Genomic DNA, 16,084 nt, shown 5'->3' with positions numbered 1-16,084 from the left:
GAGCTCCAATACGAAAAATTCAGAAGTTTACAAATATCAAAATTACATTTAAATGGTAAACAAACACGTTATAAACAAGATTAAATAGCATTCCCGTCAAAAACAAATTCGCTCAAGTACCTGTTTCAAGTCAAACAATGGCACCACAAACAACTCTCAGCCAATGACAGGTCGTCATTGACCACAGTGAGGGCACTGTTTGGATCTCGTGTGAAGTCATATGCAAGGGATTTATATAACATTGTTTTGTGTGTACATTTGAGAGAGTTAAAGTGAGATCCAAAGTTTCCATAGTTTCAAATGTTTCCGCACCGACACATTAAAACAAGGTTTTAATAATGAATGGTACCTTCCAGATACTGTGCGCCTAATAAATTTTATATTATTATTATTATTATTATTATCAAATAGAGGATTGACCCCATTGACTCGCTCTGTGTTCCAAACATACAGTATTCCGAGTGTAACTTCTACAAAGTCGCCTAAACCTGACTTTGAGATGGAGTATCCTTGCTGATAAGGACAGGGGGCAAGTCTATCTTGTGGAGTGACTGAATCCATCAAGCAATAGACCTTTCTTTTGCAAAGTCACAGTCCAAGTTTTTGCCAACCCAGTTTAAAATACTATAGAAAGCCCAAAATGCAAATCAAAAATACATCACTACTGTTTGTAACAATGCACACAAATATTCAAACATTGTGTTGATTTTGTTGAAAACAATACAACTAATTATGGGAGGTATTTTTTTAAACAGAAAGTTTGCAGAAAATGTTAAATTTTGTTAAAACATCTGTTAATACGATTGAGTGTTTAACTAACATTTGTTCGTCCAAGGCAGTTTGTTTATCAACAAAAGAAAAGGTCTATGAGTGCATACCTTGCTGTCGAATGACAACTTAGCTGAGCTCCTTTCTACTGGTTCCATGACCACTAGACATCTGGGGTTTTCATCTGAGGTTAGTTTCTTCATCCATAGAGAGATTGGTATGACTAAACCATTAGCATCTACTGCATCAAACTGGCAAGAATAAAAAACATGGACAACATAAAAAACAATACCTTGACAGTATGTTGTATATATATATATAATATATATTGTACTTTCTTTTGTAATTTGTATTTTGCTTGTACATCGCCATGAGCGTCTTGCCGGACGGACCTGTGCGCTCTGTTAGAGGCCACTATTATTTTAATTTTTATTATCATACAATAATGGAAAATGCAAAATAGAAATCACAAACGCCGTTGTGAAAAAAACTACATTGATTGAAGAGGGACTCTAAAGTCAAATTCAGTTTTGTGATGAACTCATTTTCGTAACCAATAACTGGTTGTCCTGCAAGTAACATGTGGAGGTACATTTTGAATTATGAGACCTATTCCTTTATAGCACCATGTAATGGTTTACAAGGTGCTGTGGTGCAATATGCGGTGAACCCTCTTCTCTTTTCCTGTTTTTTTTTGTGCATTACAAAAGACCTGAGGCCAACGGCTTAAAGTCTCATCCGAAGGACGCAGCTATTTTGATTAAGTGCCTTGCTTGAAAGGACACAAGTGTCAAGACCAGGACACGAACCCACACTCTGCTGAACAGAGCTTGAGTCTGGTGTGCTCTTAGAACTGCTCGGCCTCCTCCTGAAATGAAGGTTGAAGGGTTGTAGATAATACTTACCACTTTACCTGACACCATGACGACTTCCCCGTTATCTTCAAGATGTTGCTCACATAAAGCTTCAGGTTGCTTACGATCATTCACTGATAATAAACTTGACATCTTCATTCCAACTAGTTCATTCGTGCTATAACAGAATAACTCACATGCCATCTCGTTAGCGACCAAAATCTGCAAACAGAATCATACAAATAATTCAATTATTGCAATTTTATAATGAAAAGAAATTGCTGAAGCACCATGAGCATGTTTTTTAAAATGTGCGCTCTATGACTCCATATATATTATATTATTATAGCGCTTTTAAAAGGTTGCTTAGTGAGCAAAACTTGTTACTATATCAATCAAATATTTTATCACCCAGTTTATAGTGCTTCTCTTTTTAGAATATGAATTATTTGATACTCATTCAAAATGTTGTTTAGTTAGGGCCTATCTACATGTATTTATTTTAAATTATTCTCTCGTTGAAGTTGCGAGAGTATAATGAAAGAAAATACGCCCTTGTCAGGCAAGTTGTGTGCTTTCAGATGCTTGATTTCGGGACCTCAAAATCAATATCTAAGAAATCCAATCCAAATATTTTAGTGAGAAACTTCTTTCTCAAAAACTACATTACTTCAGAGGGAGCCGTTTCTCACAATGTTTTATACTATCAACAGCTCTCCATTGATCGTTAACAAGTAAGTTTTTATGCTAACAATAATTTTGAAGTGATTAGCGATAGTGTCCAGTGCCTTTAAATAATCTAAATTGCTGCATGTTTGTTTATAAACAGCCTGGCCAGGCCAGGTACATGTAGTGTGAATGCGATTGCATTTCAACAATGTACTACATGTATAGTGTAGTCAACTTTGTAAAAGTGCAATTATTTCTACTACATCATGCCATGCCCGATAACATCCTTTCATTTAAATACCTTTAAACGTATTGATAAAATAAATGATTAAATGTGAAAGACAAAATTCTGAGTGTATAGATGAACAAGTTTTGTGATTTTTAAAGACACTGGACACTATTGGTAATTGTCAAAGACCAGTCTTCTCACTTGGTGTATCTCAACAAACCTGTGAAAATTTTAGCTCAATTGATCGTTGAAGTTGCGAGAGTACAATGGAACAAAAAAACGCCCTTGTCGCACAAGTTGTGTGCTTTTAAGATGCTTAGTTTCGAGGCCTCAAAATTCAAATATTTTAGTGAGCATTTGCTTCTTTCTCAAAAACTACGTTACTTTAGAGGGAGTCGTGTCTCACAATGTTTTATACTATCAACAGCTCACAATAATTTTGAAGTGATTAGCGATAGTGTCCAGTGCCTTTAAATAATCTAAATTGCTGCATGTTTGTTTATAAACTGCCTGGCCAGGCCAGGTACATGTAGTGTGAATACGATTGCATTTCAACAATGTACTACATGTATAGTGTAGTCAACTTTGTAAAAGTGCAATTATTTCTACTACATCATGCCATGCCCGATTACATCCTTTCATTTAAATCCTTTAAATAAATAAACTGAGCAAGTCTTGCATGAATGTAACCGTCTTGGCAATGCTTGGTCCAACAATTGAGTTTTATGTGTGCTTTATTTAAAGGCAGTGGACACTATTGGTAATTACTCAAAATAATTATCGGCATAAAACCTTTCTTGGTGACGAGTAATGGGGAGAGGTTGATAGTATGCAACATCGTGAGAAACGGCTCCCTCTGAAGTGCCATAGTTTTCGAGAAAGAAGTAATTTTCCACGGATTTGATTTCGAGACCTCAGATTTAGAACTTGAGGTCTCGAAATCAACCATCTAAACGCACACAACTTCGTGTTACACGGGTGTTTTTTTTCTTCATTATTATCTCGCAAGTTCGATGACGGATTGAGCTCAAATTTTTGGGGAAAGTTAAATTAAGGTATGAATTATTTGAAAGCAAAATAAATTTAACAAGCCAACAAACAAAACCAAATAAGACTTGATCTCCACTTCTGATTGGTTGTAAACAATAAAGAAGGTTGACCAACTAAAATTAGACCTTCAATAATGTTGCACAAATTTGGGCGTGTGAAGATTGTGCAATAATGGGGTTTCTAATGAAAACAATGTTTTTTCATACACTACGTCCTTGGAACGCATTTTAATTTTGTTTAAAGGGATGCTGCAGTGAATTAAAATAAAACAGTTAATTTTGCTGTCATTTATTTCTGATATATATGTCTTGAACATCAATAAAATGTGTTTTGTTTATTCCCGACATATCTCACTTGCGTAATTAGCGAATAAGTCATGCCCCCCCCTTTGTGGATTGTTACCGCCCCCTACCATCGACGTCACGTCGGGAATTCAAACATATCGTCGGCAAAAAGAGTCTGGTCCCTAACTACACGCGCCTAGGTACCAGGCCACACAGTGCACACGTCTCTACATGCACACAGCCAGGGGGCCCGACGGCTCGGGTTACCGACATGACGTCACAATTATGCAAATGAAGGCTCCCTTTTAGGGGCGGGGTGGGTTCCCCTAATCTCTTGAAAACCATTTTTAAAATACTTGCGCATTTAATAAAAAATATATAAAAATATTTCAGGTTTCAAAAGTCATCTTCATAAAAAAAAACAATGCACCCACCCTTTAAAGCCATTGGACACTTTCTGAACAGAACAAAAATTAAAAGTTCACAAATTTACAAATAATTTACAGGTTTACAGAAGGTAATGGTGAAAGACTTCCTTTGAAATATTATTCCATGAAATGCTTTACTTTTTGGGAAAACATTAAAACAATTATCAATTCTCGATATCGGGAATAACGGATTTATTTTAAATACATGTCATGACACGGCGAAACGTGCGGAAACAAGGGTAGGTTTTCCCGTTATTTTCTCCCGACTCCGATGACCGATTGAGCCTAAATTTTCACATGTTTGTTATTTTATATACAAGTTGTGATACACGAAGTGTGGGCCTTTGGACAACACTGTTTACCGATGTTGTGCGATAGCTTTAATGTTAATTCAAACAAACTATTTGTAATCATAACAAAAGTGATGAATTAGTGATGAATATTTTTAAGAATTTTGTTATGAAAAGATTTGATCTAGCGTACGCGCTTTACATTTTGGGTTATTTGATCAAAGCAATGGTGGTCAATGCAAGGATACTTTTTAGATTATGGAAAAGGCTAGAACTGATACCAACCTTTGTAGTCCTAGCTTCTATCGTCAATATAGCCTTGTTGGGATTCCGTACTGTAGTTGGGAATGTCGCCCCCATTTGACCGCCTCCGACAAAATTATAGAAGGACCAGGATTGCCCCAGGGATGCGTTGAGCTGAGAGGTAGGAGCTGGAGCAAAACTACCCTTGGAGAGACCGGCGGAGAAACTGAAGGTATCCAAACCGTCACCTACAATGTACAAGAAAAGAAATATTAAAGGCATACATACTATTGGTAATTACTCAAAATAATTATTAGCATAACAATTCATTTGGTAACAAGCAATGGAGAGCTGTTGATAGTATAAAACGTTGTGAGAAACGGCTCCCTCTAAGCACCGTAGTTTTCGAGAAAGAAGCAAATTTCCGTTAAAATATTTGAATTTGATTTCAAGACCTCAGAGTTAGATTTTGAGGTCCTGAAATCAAGCATCTGAAAGCAAACGATTTTGTGTGACAAGAGTGTTTTTTCTTCCATTATTATCTCGCAACTTTGACGACCAATTGAGTTCAAATTTTCACAGGTTTGTTATTTTGTGTGTATGTTGAGATACAGCAAGTGAGAAGACTGGTCTTTGACAAATACATGTACCAAAGATGTCTAGTGCCTTTAATGTTGGTTTTACCCTTACATCAATTTGTGTTAACACGGTTTACTCAGTACTTTCCCGATTGCTGTGAAAACAAATCACAGGCATATTACTTGGGTGGGATTCAAACCCACGACTTTTGCATCTAGAGCAGATGTCTTACAAATTAGACCACCGAGATTTGATCAACAAGATAGATTGTGGGTCTGAACACTGCTCAATCAGTTATAAAAAAACAGGACAAATTAGGGTATTTAATTAGGAGTGAAAGAAATTATGAATTAATTAATGATTGTAGGCCTACGCTTTGTTTAAAAAAAAAGTATTTTGATGTTTCATATCAATCAATCAATCAAAAGTAATTTATAGAACGCTCAAGAGTTTGCTCTAGGACGCTGAGGCATAGATAAATAGTTAGTAAGTCTGCTGGAACCGATGAGCTTAAGTTTAAGGAGTGTCTTGAATGAGGTGAGTGAGCTGACATTTCTGTTAAAAATACTGCTTCGAGCAAATTTCTTTTCTAAGCAAAAATTGAGTCGGCATCAGTCACAAATAATGTAAACTTTATGTAATTTTGGCAGGTTTAACCTATTTCTGTTAAGCAATACATTTAGGCCTATAAGCCTAGCAAGTTGTTGTGCTTATCGATGGTTTCAACTCAACGATTCAACAGTATGCTCTGATCGTCTTCTGCCAACTCATTTGAGTTAGTCATTACATGGTGTTACCGCAAACCTTTCTATATCGTATTTCCATCATGCAAAGATTCAAATCCTACTTAGTTAAGTTAATATTATATAACACCCAAGCATATCCTTGCCATTTAATTGGAGGATTGTCCGTCACGTGATAGCAAATAAAAGTACTATTGAACGCTACGTCACTCACCGTGCATTTTTTGTTCCATCCGAAAAGTACTATTGCACGCTGAGTAAAAACATCACTGCGTGCGCGTGTCTAGTCTTTGGTAACGCAGCAGTGTTACAAGGCACATACTACATTCTGCATCTGCGTGTCTCAAAATAGCTGTACAGAACGCACATAATCACTGTTGAATCCAACAGGCCGACCCAAAGCAAACAGGTGTAATTTCACAATTAAAAATTGTAGGCCTTTGTTTAAAAAAAAAGTTGTATCCTCCAATCAAAATGACAAAGATCTACTTGGATGTAATATAAAACAAATAATGAATGGTTTTCAAAGATGGAATGTTCCATTCAACTCAGCTCCGCCTTCGTTGAATAGAACATTCCATCGTTCAACTCATGAACATATTCGCACCATTGCACTCATAAACATTCATTATTTGTATATTATAATTTACCTTTGAATTTTTCCAGCGTACAGACTTGTTCTTTGGCTGCTTCATCCTCCTTCCTATACTTAACATCGGCCGTTGTTGGAAACGATTTATTCAGATCTAAAGATGCGTTGAAGGATTGGCTTAATCCAAACTGAGCTGCTTTTTCTCTGTAAACACCAAACAAATGGAAAACAAAAATAAGAAAACATTTTAAAATATTGTTTCCAGTTCAGCAAGTACACATAAAACACTAAGTGACTTTTTTTGACCCTACCAGAGACTTTCTTGTCGACCCTAAGCAGATTCTTTCTCATAGGCTTTAAGAAAGACTCTACTAGAGTCAAAACGTCAGGCAGCTATTTTGTGCATTTATACATATATGTACCATACAAGTTGGTCTTTTTGTTAAGCAGTTTGCAACGGCTAATTTTTTTTTCCCAGCTTCGTAAGTAGGCACCACAAATTTGACACTACACTGTAAAACAGTTTTACAGAATAAAACTTACTTAAAGGTAAGATTGATGCTGACGTAAACCATCCCTTGTGACAGTCGGCCTGATCCAACATATCATTAGAAAACATACAAGTATGCCAGACAATATCCACTGCTGTATGTTCCAGTTTTAAACGGCAGAGAAAAGCAACACCGACTTTCTTAGATTCCATCAGCACAAAAATGAGAGTGTTGGATTTTGGAATGTCTATAAAAACAGTGAAGTCATCAGGCTTTTAGTCCATAAAAGCACAGCATCTCTTTTCCCTGGACCTTTAGATGATAGTGTTGGGTTTAACCTTTGGAGCTAACATCCTTAGGGCTACAAGCCATTAGCGGGGAGAGAAGTTCACTTAAGACGTAACCAACAAAGCAATATCAAGGCAGTCTTGATAAATATAGATTCCATCTCATTGATGTCCCATGAGATGAGAGGCTGCAAGTCTTATTAGTTTGTATCACATCTTTATTGACTGCATATCCTACCTAGGGAGGGTAGTGGTAGAGGCCTGTGCTCAATTTCATAGAGCACAAAAAGTTGCTTAGCATGACATTTCTTCCTTGATTAAAACAAGATTACCAACCAAATTTCCACTTCTTGAATTTTGCTTGTTACTGGTTTTCAGCTGTTGTTTACTTAAATCCTGAAAATCACCCGGAAATTTGGTTGGTAATCCTGTTTTTATCAAGGCAAAAATTTCATGCTAAGCAAGTTTTCGTGCTTATCAGCTCTATGAAATTGGGACCAGGACCCAATTTCATAAAACCTTTAAGCAGGCTTATAAATGTATTGCTTAACAGAAATGGGTTAAACCTGCCAAAATTACATCAAGTTTACATTATTTGTGACTGATGCCCGACTCAATTTTTGCTTAGAAAAGAAATTTGCTCGAAGCAGTATTTTTAACAGCTATGAAATTGGGCCATGGTGTCAGTGTCTCTATTCCCTATACACTGAGTGATGAAGAGGACATACACTGCAATAACTAGCGTCATCCTTTTGTCCGTTGTGTATCAAAGGATGGGAAGATGTATAACAGGCAAAAAAACACGACTCCTTGCCCGCCTGTGGGCTAGCCAAAATCTCTACTGACTAACTTACCTTTTACCACTGCGTATCCTATCTAGGGGTGATGGGTAGGACGGGGTACCAAACTGATCGCCTTGCCTCATGCTGCCTCCTAACGACTTAGAGAGATTCTGACTTGCCCATGGTAGTCGCCCCTGCAAAATCACACAACATACAACAAAATTAAATAAAAATGTGTACCTGTAAACGCGTAGAGCTCATGATGGGACAAGGGCTTGGTTAATTTAAGAGAGGTGAGATTGTGTGATAATGAACATGTCTGGATAAAAGTCCCCTCTTTAGTGTGGAAATAAATCCAATAAAATTAAAACAATGTGGAGATTTACAGAGGCTCTACATGTATCATTTCATATAGATATCTGACGGTCTGGTCATAAAAGGGGCCAAGTCTTTTCATCTCTATGATGGTAAAACGATCTCTTTCAAGAAAATCTGAAGGTGCAGGGAGATAGGTCAAACATTCTGAAATTGGGAAAATTTACACGCTTGTGGGAGAACGACAGCCTTTGGGCGAATGGCACCCTCTACTTTGTCTTAAGAGTGCCGGTTGCCCTGCCATAGAGCGTGCAACACTAATGTTGTCGTTTTGCCTACACACATAGAGCGTTCCCCTTTAACAGTGGTCCGCTGGCTGAATGCCAGTTAAATACCCAATGACCAGCCAGATATCTGTCTGGCTGGCTAGTTGATTGCTTTCCACTGTTAGTTTCACTTAAACCACTGATTATATTAATTCAAATCACATAGTCCCAAGATAATATAATCATTGCATGTATGGTGATGGAAAATCCTAAAGTATGGATCAGTGATAAAGCTGACAGACCAGCGAAATGACAAGCTAACTAGTCCTGCTGGCTAGTGGCTGTAAAAGTTATATGGACAAAGCCTGACAGGTACAGTATGGTTGACACTTACTGAAGAGGTCTATGGCCTCATCAAAGATACTGTACATAACCAACTGGTGTACGTGTATGTAATGCAGATGACACTGACGTTTAATGCTGAAACTCGGTCTTGCTATAATCAAGTTTGACATCAGATCAAAAGCTCAAGTGTACTTGAGTACATGTTACTGTCCATCAATAATATTTGAAGTACAGGTATCAATGCTTCAACAACAACACATAATTGTACATTCTAAACCTTCCTCCATGATTCTACACTGTTTCAGCTATGTCAACAAGATATCATATTTCTGTGTCCGATTTCAAGGTGGGTTGATGCAGCCGCAATTAATTCACTTTAGCGCTAAATCTACTGAGTGGTTTTAAGGTCATTCTAGAGACCTCGTGATCAAACACTGTATCCATTACAAGCTCAAACACATTGCTTGGTTTGGTACTGTGTATGGTTCAACAGCAAATAGTCCGTCTTGAGACTACTTCCTAATCAATAAAACCATTTAAGGCAGTGGATACTATTGGTAATTACTCAAAATAATTAGTAGAATAAAACCTTAATTGGTAACAAGTAATGGGGAGAGGTTGATAGTATAAAACATTGTGAGAAACTGCTCCCTCTGAAGTGCCATAGTTTTCGAGAAAGAAGTAATTTTCCACGAATTTGATTTCGAGACCTCAGATTTAGAACTTGAGGTCTCGAAATCAACCATCTAAACGCACACAACTTCGTGTTACACGGGTGGTTTTTTTTTTCATTATTATCTCAAGCTCATTATCTCAAGCTCATTATCTCAAGCTCATTATTATGAGCTCAAGTTTTCACAGGTTTGTTATTTTATACATATGTTGAGATATACACACTGTGAAGGCTAGTCTTTGACAATCACCAATAGTGTCCAGTGTCTTTAAGGACATGTATACTTGAAGTCAACAGTATTGGATCCTGGATGAACTGTAATGCGTACACTCTACGCATTGCTATAACGTGTAACCTGGTAACTGTATCATTACATTAACTACATACTATGAGAGAATTTCTTCCTACACATGTACGTACGTGGAATACTGACAACAGACTTTCAAAATAAAATCACATTGGTAATGATGACCTTGGATAAGATAAACCATAGAGCTATAAACACTGCGCTCCTTGCATAAAGCGGAAGGCAACAGATATGATAGGGACACTGTTTTACACCAAAAAAAACGCTGTCGTGATTTGCCTCCTTTGACCTCAGATAGGGCACTTTTTGAGCGTGTAACGTTATATGCAAGGGTCTATATTATGTGATTTAAAATTAATGGTAGTATACCTGTAAAGGGATAGGGCTAAAAAGGTGGTTAAAGATTTTATTCAAGTTGAAGCTCTTTCATGGGGTGACCAACCCATGCAACCATCCGTGGAGGCCTACCTCCATGACCCATCACACTGATAATGTTACATGTATATAAATTGACCCAATTGCACCATCAATCATGGTTGCGCTATTTTGCAATTTAGAATCTCGCCTGCTTATAAGCAGCTCTATGACAGTATGAGATTGGGGCATGCGCATACTGATGGTTATTGCACTATGCACTCTACCATATACACATAACTTGCTTCTCTTCACCTTGGAGTACATTAAGTAATGTACAGTGTTTTGGCTGGTAACCTAATTTTTGTTACTAATCAAGAGTTTTTGTGCTTAGCAAGTTTTTGTGTTTACATGCTTTACGAGATTCAGCCCCGACAGTAATGTACTTTATATTATAACTGTAGATGAAAACTTCAAACCTCTTTGACTGTGTTGACATAAAACACACTTAAGATCAACTCGGAGTACAGAAACACACAGCGACCATCCCTAGAATCTCTAGACAGCTAGGGCTTGAGACTCTAGTTACTAGGGCCAAAGTACACAGCACACCAGCCTCCACTATGAGGCACTTAAATGCACTCCACACATCCATAAGGACTGCACTTCAACTTCACATAGCGAAGGATTCAAGTGGAGCAACCGAGACAAACTCATCATCAAACTCACTGCATTCTCAAGACTCATTGAAGACTTCATAAAATGCCATCTGACAGTGAATTTATTATTACCCATTTGTTATTTCCCAGTATCGTGAGCAAAAAATAAGTTGTAGAATATAGACAGACAGTTCTCTAACAGTCTACAGATCAAACTCTACCTGGCAAGTAGATACACACATTACTTCCCGCAAACAATATATAAATTGAAACAATTTATTACTACTGAGTCTTTGAATTCATACAATAGGCAGAATTGGGTTAAAAGGAAATGCATTGTGAAAACATCTCTTTGACTATGACTTTTTAAATACAATAAAATTTAACCTTGATTTTCTTACTGACCTAGATTTTGCTATTTGTTTAAATTCCTTAATCAATTTTTTGTTTGTGTAGGTCGCTATGTATTGAATAATAATAATAATACGTAGTTCTTACTAGCGCTTTGTTCTACTCCCAATGGGCATCTCAAAGCACTCAGTGTTTTTCCTACAAATTAGTTAGATAAGTGCAGCTTCATGTTTAAAGGAACATAACAGGATTGGTAAGAACAAAACTCGGCTAAGGTCAGAGATTAACATTTAAAATTCACACGGTCTACAGTAATATGATAATAGTAGAAAAAATCCCTCATATTTCTGTCTGTCATGTCATAAATTTGAGGAGAAATACAGGAAAATAATTTACAGTTTAGAGTTTATCGGTCAGTGACCCAGATAGCCGATCGATCTCAAACTTCTACAGGTTTGTCAGTTTATGTATGGTGGATTACATAAAGTGCTAACACTGTCAGCAACTGTTTGTTAGCAAAAAAACAACTCTGTAATGTTCCTTTAAGGATGTAGACCTACATGTGTTCCTTTTGACAATGTTATGCTTTACAAGGTGCTGTATGCAGCCAATCAGACCAGGAACACCGGGGCAAACCCTTTTATTAATCTCAATTATTCTTCGTCATAATTCTTGACCATAACCACAACGTTTCCTGACTATATTTCCATAATCCATTCTTACATCAGGCAGGTGCAATTCTTTTCAGATAATGGAATGAAATAGAGATGAAATGCTCTGCGTGACAGCTCAGCATATGATACAAATCTGTTTCACGTCGTAAGGTGTTCATAATGTATGAACAGCTGCAATGCGTTATACACAAACTGCTGCTTGCGAGAGAGTGTTGATAGTTTGAACCATGGAGGTAGAATTAATTAGCCTCCATGTTTGAACACACTTTAAAAGCAGAATGTGGAGTTCACACAAGAATGTTTATTTAGTATTGCGTATATTCTTTCACCATTTCGGAGTTACAATGTAGATTTTGAATGTCTGGTACAATAACTACGTGTAGATTGGACAATTGAACTTGTAACTTTGATTCCCTAGATCAAGTGTGTATAAAAAAGCAAGTTCGCCCCAAACTTAAAAGCCACTTTTTGTAAGTGGCTGAAGAAGAAATGTTTTAGGTGAAAGTAACCCAGGAAGGTTGGTGTTGTCAGCAGCAGAGTGTGGGTTTGAATCCTGGTCACGACACTTGTGCCCTTGAGCAAGGCACTTAACAATCATAGCTACGTAAATTTGGAATCTAGGTGGTGCACCAGCCAGGTTCCTAAGGGATGATACCCATGCCTACATCCTTCTGGACTGGGGGTTACACTGTTGCAGCCCAAGGAGTAGGTGGCAACATGCCCCTGGTGGCAGCTGATTTGGGTGGACAGCCCAAATCAGTTCGGTGTATAGCCCTCACCTTGAAATGACTGTTTGTGGCCTCGTGATGTTAGGTGATCTCTCATATTAAAAAAAAAAGCCTTGTAAATCAAAATACACTTTAATGTACCTCTCTCCGAACTACTGGTGAAAAGAAACTCCACAGGCCTGGAATTTCATCTTTGAACCTATTGAAAAGGGGAAGGCCATTTTCATTTTGCAAAGGGCACATCCATTGGAAAATCTTAAAGTAAATGGGAAACTTTTGAAGGGCACCAAGGCCAAGTCCAGGGGCAATGAAGGCCATGGACTCCATGTAATATATCAGGCCAAATTTATTGTTCCTCTCTCGCAACTAAAGCTGTATGAAAGAAGCTTGATGGTTAACTGCAGAGCAATCAAAACCTTACACTTGTACAGACTCTTTGACTGCCAAATTGGAGAGCTAGTGCTTTCTGCTTTACCGGCCAGGCTTTGGACTGATTGATACCCAAGCCTACATCCGTATGGACTGTAAAAGGGGTAACCCTGTTTCAGCCCTAGGAGTAGGTGGCAACGGCCTCTGAAATTTTTTTTAAATTTTATTCATTCAATGTCAAGGTTTGCTTTATGGTCAGTCAGTGTGTAGAGCCAGGTGCATGCAGCACTCTTGTGTCACGATGCTGTCAAATCTCTGTGTGTATAAAGTCTTCACATTTAATTAAACAATAACTGATCAATGGTGGAATCCACTAATATTATTTTTATTATATATTTCTGGTTATATGAAACCAAGGATGCCTCATAAGTTAACGTGATCACTGTAGTGCGCAAGCCCGAGGAAACCGTTAAGGGTTCAATACTCTTCAGCGATAAGTGTTCTGGGTTTTTTCAGGTGCACTACCAATGTACGCTGAACCCATACAAAGATTCAAACCCATAAACTTTGACATTTTGGTGGCTAGAGGGCAGGCTGATCACTGTTGCTTGCAAGCCTGAGGAAACCTGCTAAACAAGGGCGCTTATGCATGTAGGGGTCAACCCACTAATCTTCCACGATAAGTTTTCTGGGCTCTTTCTAGAGCACTTCCAATGTATGAACATATAATTAAGGGAATAAGGGTAGCTTCTAGTTCTTTCACGTTCGTTTAAAACAGACATGGTCAAATTGCCGTGTGATATAAAGGCCCGAGCCATGGTATGTTCAGTATGTTCAGTATACATGTTACATGTACATGTACAATGTCCGTACGCGTGTGTTTTCCCGTTCCGTTACGGTTCGTGCGCATGCCTGTATAGTCTTGGTGCATATTCGCTGGTTTTCCTTTCACACACAGCGCGGCCAACTCGACGACAGCGCCTGCATCGCCCATAACAAGAAACGTCTTGCATCAAGACTAGCGCGGAGTCTCTGCTCACAGCTGGTTATAAACAAAGGTTTAAACACCCCAACGTGAGATATTTATGAATAAGGCTTTGTCCAATCCAGAGGATGCAATGATGGTCTTTCGCAAGGACACAAGTGCCACGACTGGGATTCAAAAACACACTCTGCTAATCAGAAACCTGATAACTTGAGTCTGATTGAAGGTGTGTCTTTCCCATGCAGCCATAACAAAATGTCAAAGCTACTGGAACGCACTGGGGTCAAACATGATTGATGTCAACTTATTTTAAGATGATTGCCAAAAGAAATTTATACTGAACAATTTCCTGTAAAAAAGATCTCAAATCACCTCACTGGAAATTAATTTCTGATTTTGGAAAGAGAAAATGCTGGTAATTGCTGAAATGAATAAATGTTTGCATCAACAAATTTCCGTTATTAAGCAGCACTCTAAATCCCAGGGGATGCTACTTGTAATCGACAAAATGCATTCATGAGTTATGTGATAAGGCTAATGCATGGGTCAGTGAACATCTGATCAGCAATAAGGCTGAAAATTTAAAGCCGTGTTCGCACTGGATTCATATTTTGGGTAACTTAACCATGACGCTGGGTAACATTCCGACGGGTTAACTTTCCCACCGTCCGCACTTGGATTTACCGAGACCGTGGGTAAAATAACCGCGCTGTTCCCCTGCGTAACATAAATCTTATTCTTCCATGACAAAACATGTCAGCTTCTTCGGGTCACGGACAATGGGAGATTTAACTGAGTCGTTGCGTCCCGCACTTGACTTTCTGGTTCGGTTAAACTGAACTGGTCAATCTTCCTGGGCACCTTTGGCTCGGTTAAACTACCCATTCGGGTCGGGGAAGTTACCTGCATGACCTGGGAGGAAAACTTCCTGGGCTGTTCGCATTGGACTTAAAATGGGTAAGTTACCCATTGGCTCGGTTAGTTTACCCAAACTAAGTCCAATGTGAACAGGGCTTTAAACACTGAAGAGCATCAATACGAGGTCAAAATAATAAAGTAGATATTTAAAAACATTCCTCGGGAAAATGGTTTGTGTGTTTACATTGATGTGTGCTACAATGTAAGCACCTACAAAATCCTACGCATATTACATATTCCATGCTTCGTTTTTGAAAGGGCTAGGGCACCTACGCATTTTCTCATTGACAAAGGACAACCCATGAGGAAATTGTAAACTTCTACTGGCAGAGCATTTCAAGGGGACCAAGAAAATGACCAGAGGGCATGGAAGCATTCACCTTTTTTGCCTCCGTGAAGTATCAGGGCTGATATGCTCGGGTGGGATTCAAACCCGCAACATTTGCCATTCAGGTGGCTAAAGGGCAGATCGATTACTGTAGCTTGCATGCCTGAGGATATCAGTGTATTAAACCAAGAGTGCTTATTAGGGTTTTTTTCATGTGAGCTTGTATGCACTACCAATTTACAGAGGCTAGAGGCAGCTTGAATCCTCTTGAATTCAAGAAGCATGCCGCAAAAACTTTGTTTGAGGAGAATTTTTCTATGGGAATATTTTCAAATATCTTTCCTCAGGCATGGATTTTTATATTTGAGAGGGCAAGGCCATTTTCATTTTGAAAAGAGTACTTCAATTAAAATATGTTAAAGTCTATGGGAAACTTTTGAAGGGGCACCAAGGCCAAGACAAGGAGCAACGAAGACCATGGCCTCTGTGGCCTCTGTTTAATTCCAAGCTTGCTTCCTGGTGC

The 16,084-nt window shown here is 38.2% G+C and overlaps 1 protein-coding gene across 2 annotated transcripts in view; it reads right to left on the bottom strand.

The window, feature by feature from the left end:
• LOC117300621 (PAS domain-containing serine/threonine-protein kinase-like) overlaps positions 1–16,084 on the bottom strand; it is a 54,026-nt gene that overhangs the window by 24,444 nt on the left and 13,498 nt on the right. For both annotated transcript variants that reach the window (XM_033784290.1, XM_033784291.1), the window contains exons 2-6: positions 8,362–8,483; positions 6,788–6,933; positions 4,858–5,063; positions 1,674–1,844; positions 879–1,019 (exon numbers count right to left, since the gene is read on the bottom strand). In XM_033784290.1, coding sequence (XP_033640181.1) covers positions 879–1,019; positions 1,674–1,844; positions 4,858–5,063; positions 6,788–6,933; positions 8,362–8,483 — 786 coding nt within the window. The remainder of the gene's footprint in view (positions 1–878; positions 1,020–1,673; positions 1,845–4,857; positions 5,064–6,787; positions 6,934–8,361; positions 8,484–16,084) is intronic.

Source organism: Asterias rubens, chromosome 16 (assembly GCF_902459465.1).
Source record: "Asterias rubens chromosome 16, eAstRub1.3, whole genome shotgun sequence".
NCBI classification, from domain to species: domain Eukaryota; kingdom Metazoa; phylum Echinodermata; class Asteroidea; order Forcipulatida; family Asteriidae; genus Asterias; species Asterias rubens.
This window is presented reverse-complemented; position numbering and strand designations above follow the sequence as displayed.